General features: G+C 61.7%; 1 protein-coding gene and 1 long non-coding RNA gene across 5 annotated transcripts in view; one reads left to right on the top strand and one right to left on the bottom strand.

Moving 5' to 3' along the window:
* The first annotated feature begins 1774 nt into the window (after positions 1-1774).
* Positions 1775-8029, top strand: LOC147577705 (uncharacterized). The gene is made up of 2 exons (XR_015254366.1): positions 1775-1880; positions 7610-8029. It is a non-coding gene; the product is annotated as an uncharacterized LOC147577705 (long non-coding RNA).
* NADK (NAD kinase) overlaps positions 7055-13584 on the bottom strand; it is a 31892-nt gene continuing 25362 nt past the window's right edge. For 3 of the 4 annotated variants that reach the window (XM_025912371.2, XM_086715388.1, XM_086715389.1), the window contains exons 4-12: positions 13229-13358; positions 12418-12526; positions 12173-12258; positions 11270-11372; positions 10776-10930; positions 10452-10551; positions 10216-10373; positions 9427-9509; positions 7055-9052 (exon numbers count right to left, since the gene is read on the bottom strand). In XM_025912371.2, the coding sequence (XP_025768156.2) occupies positions 8848-9052; positions 9427-9509; positions 10216-10373; positions 10452-10551; positions 10776-10930; positions 11270-11372; positions 12173-12258; positions 12418-12526; positions 13229-13358 (1129 nt within the window). In that variant the 3' untranslated portion in view covers positions 7055-8847. The remainder of the gene's footprint in view (positions 9053-9426; positions 9510-10215; positions 10374-10451; positions 10552-10775; positions 10931-11269; positions 11373-12172; positions 12259-12417; positions 12527-13228; positions 13359-13584) is intronic. The other variant, XM_086715390.1, reaches the window with a different exon arrangement.

A 13584-nucleotide genomic window follows, 5' to 3' on the forward strand; every position in this document is an offset into this window, starting at 1 on the left:
CCACCCCAACTGACAAACTAACAGTCCGATAAAACCAGCACTTGGCAGGAGGCCCGCCTTTACCCTTGACAGTTTCCTAAAATGCCTAGGCAGAAGAAACATCAAGTGCAATAAAATACGTGGGCGACCGTGCCTTTAGGCCCCGGGACAGATGAGGCGTCTTTTACCTGGGTCCGCCTCGGGGGCATAAAACTCGAGAAGCCCGGGAACCGTGACACGCCCCCCCCCCCCCATCGGCCCCCCGCAGCGAGGACGCGCGGCCGCGGGTGCGTCCCGCGCCTTCGGGTGTGCGAGGCGGGATTAGGAGTGCGAGGGCGACTCCGGGTGCCGCAGGCTCGTGGGAAAGGGCGGGCCCGGCGAGGTGGAGAACAAGGGCCGGTGCTACCGGCCCAAAGGCGAGGGGTCTCTCGGAGCGGGGACGTGAGCGGCACGGCGAGCGCGAAGGCCCCGGGGTGGGCTGGGGCCTCTCGGAGGAGAGGGACTGGGAACAGGCCAGCGGGGCGGGCTCGGGTCCGACAGCAACAGGCGACCATCGGAGGCAACCTTTACCGTTTTTTTATTCAGCGTTTTCCGCGTAAACTGGCCACCCACCCCTAGACAAAGCCCCGAGGCATCGAGGACGCCCCCCGCCCCCGACGTGAGCCCGGAAGCTAGAGGGCCGGGGGAGCCTTCCAGGCGCGAGCGCGCCCGAGCCTCTGCTCTCCGGCGGGAAAACGGCCCCTATTCCGGGGCGCATAACGGGACGCCGTGCTGCGGGACCAGGGGGCCCCTTCCCCCACGCCGCGGTCTCTCCACCCACCGGTCGCAGCGGGGCCGCGGGAAGACAGCCAGCGCGGGGTCTCCGTGCACAGCCGGGGGTGGGAGGGCGCCGAGCATCGGCGACCGCGCGGGCCGCTCGCCGCCGTGGACAGGGCGCCCACGCCACTAGGTGGGCCACCCGACTTCGGGGAGCGCCGAGGGGGCGAGGCCACCGGGCAGGGCGGGTGGGGGGCGCGGCGCCTTCTCGACACCGGGCGACCCCGCCTCACTTCGGGGCCTTAAGGGCGCGCGGCGTTTAAAGTGGGCCGCGGACCGCGCGTCGGAGAGGGCGGCCTCCGGGGAAACGACCGGGGCCGCCTGCTGCTGGCCGGGGCGCGCCCGGCACGGGGCCTGGTGGCCGCGGAGGGTGGGCTCCCACGCCCCGAGGGCTCGGCGTGAGGCTGGGGTGTAGGAGAGGCCGCATCGCGGGAGGAAAGCCCGAGCAGAGCCTTCCGTCCTGTGTGGAGCGGAGGCCGGGCGGGCAGCGCCTCACCGTGGGGCGGCCATCGTCCCTCCGCCCCGCTCTACGCGGCCGCCGGGCCGGGGGCGGGCCGCGCCTCAGACGGAGGTGCCCGCAACCGGCCGGAAGCGACGCGCCGGAAGCGACGCTCCCAGAGCCGACAGCGGCCCCTGCGGCGGCGCGACCCGCGCTCCTCGAGGTCCCGGACCCCAGGGCTTCCCGGCCGCCGAGTCGGAACTGGAAACGCAGTCGCGCTGCTTGGCGACGGCGACCTTCGACCATTGTTTTAGTCCGGACCCTACCATCGCGGCCCAGGCGGGAGGGGGTGTGACTGGCGACGGCATCCCCCGCCCACTGTCCTAGTCCGGACCGTACCACCCCCCCCCGTTGGGGGAGGTGTATCGAGCGTCAGCGTCCCCCGCCCATTGTTCCGGTTCGGACCGTAGGACTGCGGCTCAGGTTGGGGGGAGGGGGCGGTTATGTTGGGCGTCAGCGTTCCCCGCCCACTGCTTTAGTCTGGACTGTACCACCGCGGCCTTGGTAGCGGGGTATGTTAGGCGTTGTGGTTTCCCCCCGCCATTGTTCTGGTCGGACCGTACCACCGCGGCCCAAGTGTGGAGGGGTGAGTGTACCTCGGTGCCCGCCTCCTCCTCCTCCTCCTCCTCCTCCTCCTCCTTCCCCCCCCCCCGCCACCTCTTTGTTCTGGTCCGGACCCTAGGATCACGGCCCAGGTTGCGGGGGGACGGAAATGTTGGACTTCCGCGTCCTTTGCCCCTTGTCCCGGTCCGGAACGTACCATCGCGGCCCAAGTGTGGAGGGGTGAATGTTGGGCGTCGGCGTCTTCCCCCCCACCTTTTTGTTCTGGTCTGGACCGTACCACCGGGGCCCGGGTGGCGGGGGGAAATGTTGGACGTCGGCGTCCCTCACCCATTGTCCTGGTCCGGACCGTACCACTGCGGCCCAGGTCTGGGGGGGTGTTGGGCGTCGGCGTACCCCCCACCCCGTTTGTTCTAGTCTGGACCGTACCACCGAGGCCCAGGTTGGGGATGTGCCGTGAAGTCCCGGTAGTCTGTGGAGGCCCTGGCCTTTGAGTTCCCCTCGCGGCTGCTGATCAGGTTTTGATTTGGAGGGACAGCAGTTGCAACCCAAGCTGGCCAACTTTAGAAGAGGAAGACGAAGGAAGCGTACTGGCTGGTGGAACTAGCAGCCCGGAGGCCCCTGGCGCAGCTGGGTCCTGAGGCCAGGAGCGGAAGTGCAGGGCTACACCTGGAGGGCTGCACCTGTACCTGCCCACAGAATTTACATAATTTTCAGGAGCGAGGTTATGGCCAACGGGCTCTCCTTCCTGATGTTAGGTTTCATAGCTTTTCTGTATGTATGTATTTATAGAGCGAGCACAGCGAGGGAGGGGGAGAGAGAGAGAGAGAGAGAGAGAGAGAGAGAGAGAGAGAGAGAGAGAGAGAGAGAGAGAGAGAATATCCCAAGCAGGATCCCAACGTGGGCTCGTGATCTGAGCTGAAACCAAGAATCATATGTTTAACCAACTGAACCACCCCGGAGCTCTCTCCGACTTACTTTTCTTTATCATGCTTTAAAATTAGCGTCTGGGTGGCTCAGTCACTTAAGCATCCGCCTCATGACTTTGCTCAGGTCGTGATCTCATCGTTCGTGAGTTCAAGCCCCACATTGGGCTCCACGCTGACAGGATGGAGCCTGCCTGGGATTCTCTCCCCCACCCCTCTCTGCCCCTCCCCTGCTCATGCTCTCTCTCTAAATAAATAAATTAATTTAAAAAAGAATTTATTTTTAATTTTTTTAAATATTTATTTTTGAGAGACAGAGAGAACGAGCAGGGGAAGGGCAGAGAGAGAGAGAGAGGTGGGGGGGGGGGGGATACACAGAATCTGAAGCAGGCTCCATCCAGGCTCTGAGCTGTCAGCACACAGCCCGTCACAGGGCTCGAACTCACGAAGCATGAGATCATGACCTGAACGAAGTCAGACACTTAACTGAGTGAGCCACCCAGGCACCCCTAGAAAATTACCCTTTAAACATGTTGCAAATCCTGAAGGAGGAGAGAGTTGTCAGAAAGGGGTCCTAGAGTCAGAAGACCCCCCCCCCCCCCCCCCCCCCCCCGCCGCCGCCAGCGTTGTGGAGGGAGGCAGGGCTTGGGCGGAGCACCTGATGCCCCAGCTACAGCTTCGTAGGCAGGTTTCAGGGGAGCCCCAACTTCAGTCCTTTTGTTGGTCAGTCCCCTCCCTTGTGAAGACTGTGTCCTGATTCACGTCTGCGTTGGGATCTACACTGCAAATCAGCAGAGGCATTATTTAAATGGCCTTATTTGAAACTGAGCAGAGTATGGAGAATCCTGGCCGGTCTGTAGTCTTTCTCCCGAAATCCTGCTTCCTGGAACCCAGTTAAAGGAAGAAGTTGTTGTGATGTCTGTCGTGAATGACCCGATGACACGGCCCAGTGGTAAAATTGCTCATGCGACCTTAATAGGCAGCAGTGTTTCCTTTGGCTATTTAGAGACAAACTGTTGACGGGACAAAGAGAAAGGGACAGGATAGCAACTCTGGGGTGTGTCCATGCAGCAAGGCCTCCTCAGGCGGTGGCTGGAGGCCTGGACGGCACTGCTCACTGGCCGACTGGAAGCCCAGGAGGGAGGGGAAGGTCCCCAGAGTCACATGACATCATTTCAAAACCATTTCCCCAGATGAAACCTAAGAAGATTTTGCTGTAACAATTTTGAGTTTTTATAAATTTGCTTTTGAAGTTATTTGGCTACAAATGACTCACTGACCCCTAAACCCCAGGACCCCTGGGCAGTCATCAAGCATCTCAGGGTTTTGTGCAAAGAAAAACGTACTCTGTGAACTTCGTTCAGAAGGGTGGGATGACGAAGACAGCGCCATGGTATGTTCTGAGGTAGGCACGTAAGTGAGCAGGAATTTCACTTCTGCTTTCTTTGTGTATTTGTCACCTCTGGGCCAGGCCCCTGGCCAGCCCTGGCCAGCCCTGGCCGCTCCCAGCCCCGCTCGGCCCGCCCTGCAGACTTGCCCAGGAAAAGCCCGGCCTGCGGGCGCTGTTCACTAGTCTGAGGGAGAAAATATACTCATTTTAGAATTATTTTGGGGGGCACCTGGGTGGCTCAGTCAGTTAAGTGTCCGACTTAGGCCCAGGTCATGATCTTGCGGTTCATGGGTTCGAGCCCCACGTCGGTCTCTGTACCGACGGTTCGGAGCCTGGACCCTGCTTCAGATTCTGTGTCTGCCTCTCTCCTCTCTCCCTGCCCCTCCCCTGCAGTCTTTCTGTCTCTCAAAAGTAAATAAACATTAAAAAAAAAGTTATAAATAAATACAGGGTGATTTTCTAGAAAGCGGGAAGGCACGCGTCCACAGCAAGCTCTGCTGCACCACTTTCCTGGGTCCTTCCCGGATGGCTGGGCTTCTCTGTGTGCACCTCCTGGCTTCCCAGCCCTCCCTGCTCTCACCAGGCTTCATCTGGGTCTAGGCTCCGGTCTGATGGCCCCACCTGTAGGCCCAAAGGAGCCCTATTCCCAGGCGACAGTGATGACAGCAGAGAAGTGCAGGCAGGGACCCAGGATCCCGAAAAGCCCACAGAATAGGGCCTGGGTCATGTTCACCGGGGGGGAAAAGGGCTGGGGACCCCTGTCCTGTGCCGCCAGGTCCCCTGCCGAGGTTGCCAGGAAGCACTGACCAGCAGCTGGTTGGGAAAAACCACCTGTGCCCAAACCAGGGATGTGAGCCCTCCTTGGGAGCCCTTGGCCCTTCCCCACGCCCCACGGTGTGACCCTTGTCCTGGGCTCACTCCGCCTCATCCCCTACCTTGGCCTCGTCCTGGTGGGGGCACCTGCAGCCTCTGTCCCTGGGGTTCAGCCTCTGGGATCCGTGGGGTTAAAGGTCATGGAAGCAAGACCACAGGGTTAGGGAGCTGCTCCCTTGCTCCGTCAGGCCAGTGTCTGGGGAGAAGTGCTGGTGAGCAGGGCCCGGCCACACTTGGCCTCGCTGCGCTCGCGGGGAGCCATGGGCTGAGGTCAAACCGGCCTTCGTCTTCCATGCTCCTGGGGAGGGGAGCCAGCCTCGACTGGAGGCCTCCACGGGAGGCACGTTCGCCAAAGAGCCTGCGCAGCGTCCCTCTCTTTCCCCCCACCCCCCACCCCATCCTCAACCCACCTCCACTCTTCCCACCAAATCCTCAGTTTCCATGATTCTGAAAACCACCCAAGCTCTGGCCTGGATCTTTCTGAAGGAGAATGTGCCAGAAGTGGCTGCTCTCCTCCATGTGGTGACTGTGCATTTCCCGCCTCCTCTCACATCCCTGTCACCCCCCACCCATCCTCTGTGCTCCTCCAGCTGGTCCCCCCGACCGCGTCCCCGTCACCCCCAGGCGGACTAGCCGGTTCCTGGTACCCGGTGGCTCTTGGGTGGGGGAACCGCTGCTCTTTGGGACAGCACTGCTGTGACGTGGCCTGTGGCCTGGCCTGGGAGGGAGGGGAGGCCAGCCGGGGGTGGGGGGGGTGGTGGCACTCAGCAGAGGCCGGGGCGGGGTCTGACCTCGTGCTCCTCCGAAGCAGCCAGCAAAGGGCAGGTGTCCGAGGCTACAGCCCCGAAGACCGGACGCTTGGGGTGGCCTGAGACCTGAGCCCACAGAAGTGGCCCACAGCCCGGTCAGGAGGTGTCCTGGGGTACCTGGCCTGTGGCCTCTGTGCCCCCCACCCCCCTCTCCCCAAAGCAGGAAGGCCCAAGGCTCGTAGGTCAACAGCCGTTATTGAAACGTGCGGCCTCGTGGGCAGAACCGGTGCCCACCAGTGAGCCAGCCCTTCCGGCCCTTACCCTCCAAGCGGGCCCTCTGCCAGCCGAGGAGACAAGGCCCCGCCTGGGCTCCACACACACTGCTGGCTCGAATCCCGAGAGCCTGGGCCTCAGAAAGCCCCGGATGCCGGGGTCGAGTTCCAGCAGCTGTCCCGCCCTGCTGCCCGTGACACCTGTGCAAACTTGACCGCAGGTGCCCGTTTCCAGGCAGAGGCCAACCCAGGGGCGGCGGACACCCGAGCAGCGAGGTGATGCGCCCCCACGCGCGTGCCAGGAGAGCAGCAGGCGGTCACGGCTCAGGCCGGGCCAGGCCAGGACCACACAGGGCCCAGGAGGCCGATGCTCCAGGGCTGGCCTGGGAGGAAGGAGAGTTCAGCCGCCCACTCCGGGCCTCGGGCCTCCGGCCTCTGCAGGTGGCCGGGGCGCCCAGCACGCGGTCTGTCCGCGTCCTCGTGCGCACCTGCAGGCACTTTGGCTCCTGGCGAAGTTTTGCCGCCTCCCCCTCCCCCCACCAAAGCCTGGTCAAGACCGCATGGAACCGGTCAAGAGGACAGGGGAGGAGGGAGGTGAGCGTGCCCCAGGGCCTGGCCCAGCCTGACGGACCCCAACAGGCCCAGACTGAGCTGTGATGAGGACGGACCCCAACAGGCCCAGACTGAGCTGTGATGAGGACGTCACAGCTTCTGGGGCTCCTGGGTCCAGCCCTCTGATTTCCCCAGGGGCCAGTCCTTGCTGTGGGCTCCGCCCCCCAGGGCTTGGACCGCCCTCCGAGCTCCAGGCCCGCTGGGGGCCATGTGGGGTGGGATTCAAGGTGGAGGCTGCCTGGGTGGGACCCTGCCCCTCCCATGCTCGCCACAGGGTTCTCAGGGGGTCGGCGGGCTCCAGAAGCCCTGGGCTGGGGCTACCCCCCTAGTGTCTGTGCACTGGTTACAAAGAACCAAATACCAGTTGTAACTCAATCCAACTTTTTAAACAAGTCTGTTTATTGAAAGAATCTGAAAATAGTAATAAGGCTTTCGACAACATTTAACAAATTTTCAAGATATTAACAATATGAAACATTAAGAATTTACTTCAAAAAATCCCAAGTTTTCTAAACCACTCCAAATCATGCTCCTTTCAGACTTGCTTTTTTTTTTTTTTGTCTAAATGAACGACCTGAATTCCGAACGCCACTCTCTTTTGGACCTAAAGCCAAGTTTTGGTTCGGCCCCCTCTCTGCCCCAGGGAGGCCGGGCGGCGGGCCTCTGGCGGTGCCCCGTGCCCGTGGGCAGGTGGCGGTGAGGGCCCACCTCCCTTTCGAGCCCCACGCCGACTGCCGAGCTCCACAGACGCTGAACCACGGACACGGCCGACGCGGGCGCCCAGGCTGCACAGCCCGCCGTGCGGAGAACCCCGGCCGAGGGTGGTGGCACCCGGGGCCCCGGAGCCTTTCTAGCAGCTCCAGAATGAGGCCTGTGACCCTCCAGGAGAGCAAGGCCCAGCCCCGTCCCTTCCGTTCTTGCCACCTTAACAGGTTAACGATGTAGCCCAAAGAGAAATCAGTCACTCCGAAACAGACGCCCGACTGGAGGACATCTGTCAGGCAACAACCAGCAGGGGCCGGAGCCCCGCGCACACGCCCCGCGCGGCCGGAGGGGCCACTGGAATGCTGGCAGTTTCCTCGCAAGCCCAAGACGCCCAGGGAGAAGCGAGAGCAGAAAGGACACAAAACGTCCCAGCACCGCCTTCCTCGCTGACCGGTGGCTTCCCGAGGGAGAAGCACCCTTCGCTCCTGGACCGTCACCTCTACGGCGACGATGCGGAACACAGTGGTCCCAGCACACGGCGTCACACAGAACGCGTGCAAACATCGGAACAAGGCTCCGTTTCCCAACAGTACAAATGCCCTTCCCTCTTAAATCTTCAGAGTGTACAATAAAATCTGTACATAGCAGTTCAGAAAGTTTAAAATCATCTCTACAAAGTAGACACGGGATTTAAAATATCTTCCAGGGTGCAGAGGACGCCATCCCGGCTTCGTGAGGAATGTGTGTGGGCCTGACCCCCTACCAGGCGTCCGCCGGGCTGGTGGGGCCACGGCGCTGGCACCTGTCACCCCACAGCAGGGAGGAGAGGAGGGCTGGGGGCCACGGCGGGGAGGCCCAGACGAGGCGCAGGAGGGAGAGGGGACCCTCCGCTCGTCAGCCGATCAAACCAAACCGCTCTCTGCAGAAGCGTCCCCCCCGAGGCCTTTCGCCGAAAAAGGTGCAAGATTTAAGGGGGAAATCGTGGTAGCTTAAAGTGAGATTTTTGGCTACGAGACATTTATTTTCGACATGGAAAGACAGATCAATCCGTTCTGATCCCCTCTGAATTTCAACAGACTGATTTAAGCACAAGTTTCCTGACAAGAAATTACAAAAAGCATGTCCAGCCGGGTGTCCCTGCCCCAGGACCCAGGCTCTGACCCACAACACGGGTAAGCATGGTGTCTGCTTCAGAGTCCCCCGCCGTCACTCACTTTTCTTGTTTAGAAATGCAAAAAAGAAGTCAGATTTAAAATGTTAAAAACAGCTGATCTGGTCGACGAAAGGCAGACCAAAGCGGCTCTTCCTCTGGCTACAGACCAAAGCGCCGTGACCCGTGACGCCCGCGCGCGGGGCACACCGCACACGTGCTCAGGCCAGCCCGCTCCCGGAGGGCGAGGGGAAGGAGGCAGCAGAACAGCTTTGGGACTCTGGGGTCCCGGGTGTGGACAGCAGGAGCTCAGGCCTAGCCCTCCTCCCCCTCCTCCCCCTCATCCCCCTCCTCCTCCTCCTCCTCCTCTTCTTCCTCCTCCTCCTCCTCCTCCTCGAAGTACGCCTGCTTCTTCCGCACGTTCCAGTGCAGACACTGCGCCAGGCTCTCAAACCAGTCGCTCACGGGGTCTCGGACGCAGATGGAGGGAAGTGGGTAGCAAGAGGTAGTGATGCTGATGCTGAGGCAGGGGGGCAACACGGCACAAACAGGTGAGCCCCCGGCACCAGGCCGAGACCCCTCCCCAAGGGCCATGTCCACCCCAGCCCGGCTGGGAACCGTTTCTGTGCTGCTCACGCTACTTGCTTCACAGCCCGGGGCCTGTCTCACCTTCTAGACAGCTACGGGCGGGGGGCTCAGCGGAGCTCCAGGGCGGGCCGGGGGGAGGGACCGTGGGTCTGTCGCCCGCGTACAGCAGAACGTGGGGCCACATGCTGCGCGTGCGACCAGCTGCCCGACAGGCACCAGTCCGCATCCCCTCCCCGGCGACGGAGCTCTGCCTACGGGGCCTGTACCTCCCGGGCCCGCCCTGCCCCGGCCCCACGGCGCACACACCTGTCTCCGTGGCGGATCTCCTGTCTCTTCCGTCCATCAAAGGACACCCACGCAGTGTTCCTGGCTTCCGGTGACAGCATGATCTGAAGGAAGGGGTCAAGCGGGACAGGTAGGTGTGGGCTCGTGAGTGCCGCTGAGCACCTCGACCCCCACCCCGGGAGGGCAGCACCGGTCGGGAGGAACCACGGAGGTGTCCACGGCACCCACACTATGCCAAGGCGGTCCCAGGCCCTGAAGGGATTAGCTATGTCTCGCCGACACCAGCCCTGGGAAACAGGACCGGCGGTGGTGAGGCCCAGCCGCTGCCCATCTGCCCAGGGTTAGGGACACTGGCCAGGGGTCTGGGTCCAGTCCTCTCTGTGACCTGCAGACATGGCCCTGTGCACCAGGGCTCACGGCTGGGGCTCTCGGCCGGGGCACACCGGCCTAGGGCGGACCGAAGGAGGGAGCGTGAGGCAGGCAGGCAGACAGCGGAGACGGGGGAGCAGCAGCGGGTGCCATGTGCACGCCAGGCCCAAGGCCCCCGGTCCTCGCTCGGCGTCCCTCACCCTGCCCCCACCCAGTAGGGACTGTCTCTGCCCCTTCAGGGCCCACAGCCCGGCTCTCAGGGCTGCCCCTGCCAACTGGACAGACAAGGATGAGAGTGAGGCCCCCTCCCACACCCAGCAAGGGAGGAAGGGCCCACGGCCCAGTATGTGCTGGGGTCTCAGCCGGGGACACGGGGGGTGGTCAGCATCGCAGGTCCCAGACGAGAGCTCAAGCCAGAAAGGGTGGAGGGTGGACTCTGACCTTCAGCTCGACCCCCGCGGGGACCACGATGGGCCGGAATGACAGCGAGTGGGGGCAGATGGGCGTGATCATGATGGCCGGCACGTTGGGGTGGATCATGGAGGCCCCGGCGGCGGCCGCATACGCCGTGCTGCCCGTCGGGGTGGAGACGATCACCCCTGGTGGACAGGCCGCAGGGTCACTCTCCGTGGGCTCCTGCCCACCCCCACCCCGCGGGACCCCGGGCGCCCACCTACCGTCACCCTGTACTGTGGTGATGAGGTGCCCGTCCAGGTAGACATCCACATTGGACAGGTATGAGGAGGGGCCTCTGTCGATCACCACCTCGTTCAGGACCTGGGGGGACGAGGCCACCGCACACTGGGAGGGGCCGGCAGGGCTGCCCCGGGTGGTCTGCCCAACAGGCACCCGCACTGTTCCCAGACTCTCTGGGAGGCCCTGAGGTCAGGCCCCTCCCACCCCTCACCCCACTCCGGAGTCCTCCCACCTTGTGCCTTTCCCCGAGGCCACGTGACAGGCAGGGCAAGGCCTGGGGTCCGCGAGGGCACGTGCCCACACACCTGGTACTGCATGGCCTGCTTCCCAGCCTCCGCGGCCAGGTCCGCGGCCAGCACTCCGTTCTCGCTGACTCCGTTGGGGACGGCCGTCTTCTTCCCTCTGAGTTCCTTCACGACCCTGACCTTCAGCCGGCTCCGAAGAATGACAGCCGCGTTGCCTGGGGGCCAGCAGGGATGGGGTGGCGGCACCCACAGGAGGCAGAGGCACCCCTGCTTGACTGGGGGCTGCCCGCCTTCTCCCAGCCCCAGAGCAACACGTCTGTGCCTTCTGTGAAAGTCACTTCGCTGCTACCAACCAGCACACACGTACCTTCACGCGTGGCCTCAACTTCTCAACGTTAGGCAGAAATGTCTGAACCATGCAAAATTTTTAAATCTCTGAATCCCGAAACACTTACGAAGTGTTGTTCTGTATGTCGTTGAAAAACCCAAACGCCAAGTGAGAAGACAATCCCATATTCAGAACTGCTTGAGGGTTCCAGAACATTCCCACTTACCCTGTATCACCTGAGTAACTTGGGACTGAAAGTTCTCAAAGTTGAAGGGGGTCAGGAAGCCCAGGGAACCCAGATGGAACGCCATGACCGGAGGCACGCTGCCCTGTGAGCCAACGAGGCAGGTCGGTCAGATGGCCGATCCACTCAGAAGCCACCCAACTTGACCCCGGCACCGACGGACCCACCCCTGACCGTCCCCGGGAGGGGACAGGCACACGAGTGCATGGTCGGTGCCGACTCGAGTGACCACACGGGAGGTCAGCAGGCGGTCCGGGAGGCCGGGGGGAGGGGGGAGGTAGTGGTGTACAGAGCCGACGAGAAACAAAGGCGACAGGACCGACCTGCCTGCTGGCCACGGAGGGCAGGGGGAGGGGCTGAGGGCAGCACGCAGGATCCTAGGGGAGCCCGCATGCCTCACCTTCTAACACACCCCAGCTGGGGCCCTCCGGGGCCTGCCTTGCAGAGAGGGAAGGTGGGCTCCTGGGCAGACCCCCACCTCTGCCATGGCCCCGTCACCTTGGCCACGAGGTGCCAGCTCTGCTTTGTGGGCGCCACGCGCCTGACGAGCCGCAGAAGCCCCCCCTTCCTCTGGCCACTCCCTCTGCCCAGCCCGGGCTTGTATGCCCACCTCTCCCACCGACCCCATGCCCCCGACGGAGGACGGGGACGCCGGGCCTATCTGGCCGGAGACCTGGACGGAGCAGAGGCGTCATTTGCCGTGACTTGCAAACCTGCTCTTTGGCCAAATAACCCAACTAATAAATATATCTGGTCTGTGTCAGAGTAAGAGCACCGAAACTCCTCGCCCCGTGGTATAAAGCCACAGGTACAAGGGATGGAAACCCTCACTGGGGAAGCGCCTCCTCACGCAACACCGAGACTGGAACCACCTGGAAACCTCACCTGGAAGAGGGAGGAGGCATAAAGCAGGGTCCCATCCCCTCCCAGGCATATGATGAAATCGATCTGATTGGAAATGTCATCATAATCTAGAAAACAGAACAACAAACACAAGAAAAGGAGTCGCAGTAGGCCTCGAGGCCCCACAGGGCGCTGCTGCCCATGATGGGGCAGAACACTAGAAGCTTCCGCCAGGTCCAGGGCAATGATGCCAATGAGCTGCGTGACAGAGCCGAGGACAAACTCACCTTCTCTGAAGGTGCAGAATTTCTTCTTCACTGGTCCAAAGTTGTCATCACTCACTATGGCAGGGTCTTCTAGAACTTTCTTCTCCACATACACAATCATGTTGTTCTCCTGGAAGGGAGACAAGCACGTCAGCTCGGCCAGCAAGAGCCAGTTCAGGTCACGCTGCTCTTGCGTAAAGCCTCCTTTTAAGTCTCAGCATCTTATTTTTAAAAATATATTTATTTAGGGGAGCCTGGGTGGCTCAGTCGGTTAAGCGTCTGACTTCAGCTCAGGTCAGGATCTCACAGTCCGTGGGTTCAGGCCCCGCATCAGGCGCTGTGCTGACGGCTCGGAGCCCAGAGCCTGCTTCGGATTCTGTGTCTCCCTCTCTCTCTGCCCTTCCCCTGCTCATGCTCTCTCTCAAAAGTGAATAAACATTAAAAAATTTTTAAAATCATACCTCTTTATAAAAAAATAATAAAAATAAAGTTATTTATTGAAATTCAAGTTAGTTAACCAATAGTGTAGTAGATTTCAGGAGTAGGCCTTAGCATTTTATGATGAAGAGAGAAAATGATGCCTTAGTCCTGGCCAGAGATTGCTTCTGACCTGTTCATCCAGATTTCCCTCTCTCTGGAGGCTCTGTGACACCCGCTTATGGAAGTCACTTCCCTGAAACTGGCCTCCTGACTTGGCCAGCTCTGGGATCAGAGAGCCAGAACCTGGGCAAGCATGTCCCCCGATCTCCAGAGTGGAATCCAGCCAACGTGAATGAAGCGGGGGTGCAGAGGGGAGTCCTGGGGTCGCCACCCCCCAACCTGGCTCACTCGCCTCCATCAGGTACACACAGAGCTCCTTGAAGGGCTGCAGCAGGCTGGCGTCCCGGATCTTCTTGATGACAAGAACACTCTTTGGGGACTTGTTCCACGTCAACCGCTGGCTGGCAGGGTCCTGGATGTGCCTGTGAGGGGAGAGGAGCGTCTGCACAGGTGCACTGCATCCGAGGACACAGGTCTTCTCGGGCCCCGGGCCGAGTGCTGGAAGCCGCCTGCTCACGCCGCTCAGCCGGGGGCCTGTGTGGCCAGTACGGGCCTGACCCCCTGGAATGCTCGCAGGCTGCCCTCCTTCTAGCTGCTCGTCCCACTGCCCGCCCCCCCCACCGCCCCCGGGCCCTTGCTGCCCGCTGC

The sequence above is a fragment of the Puma concolor genome, chromosome C1, assembly GCF_028749965.1.
Source record: "Puma concolor isolate L17-30 chromosome C1, mPumCon1.1.hap2, whole genome shotgun sequence".
Lineage (NCBI taxonomy): Eukaryota > Metazoa > Chordata > Mammalia > Carnivora > Felidae > Puma > Puma concolor.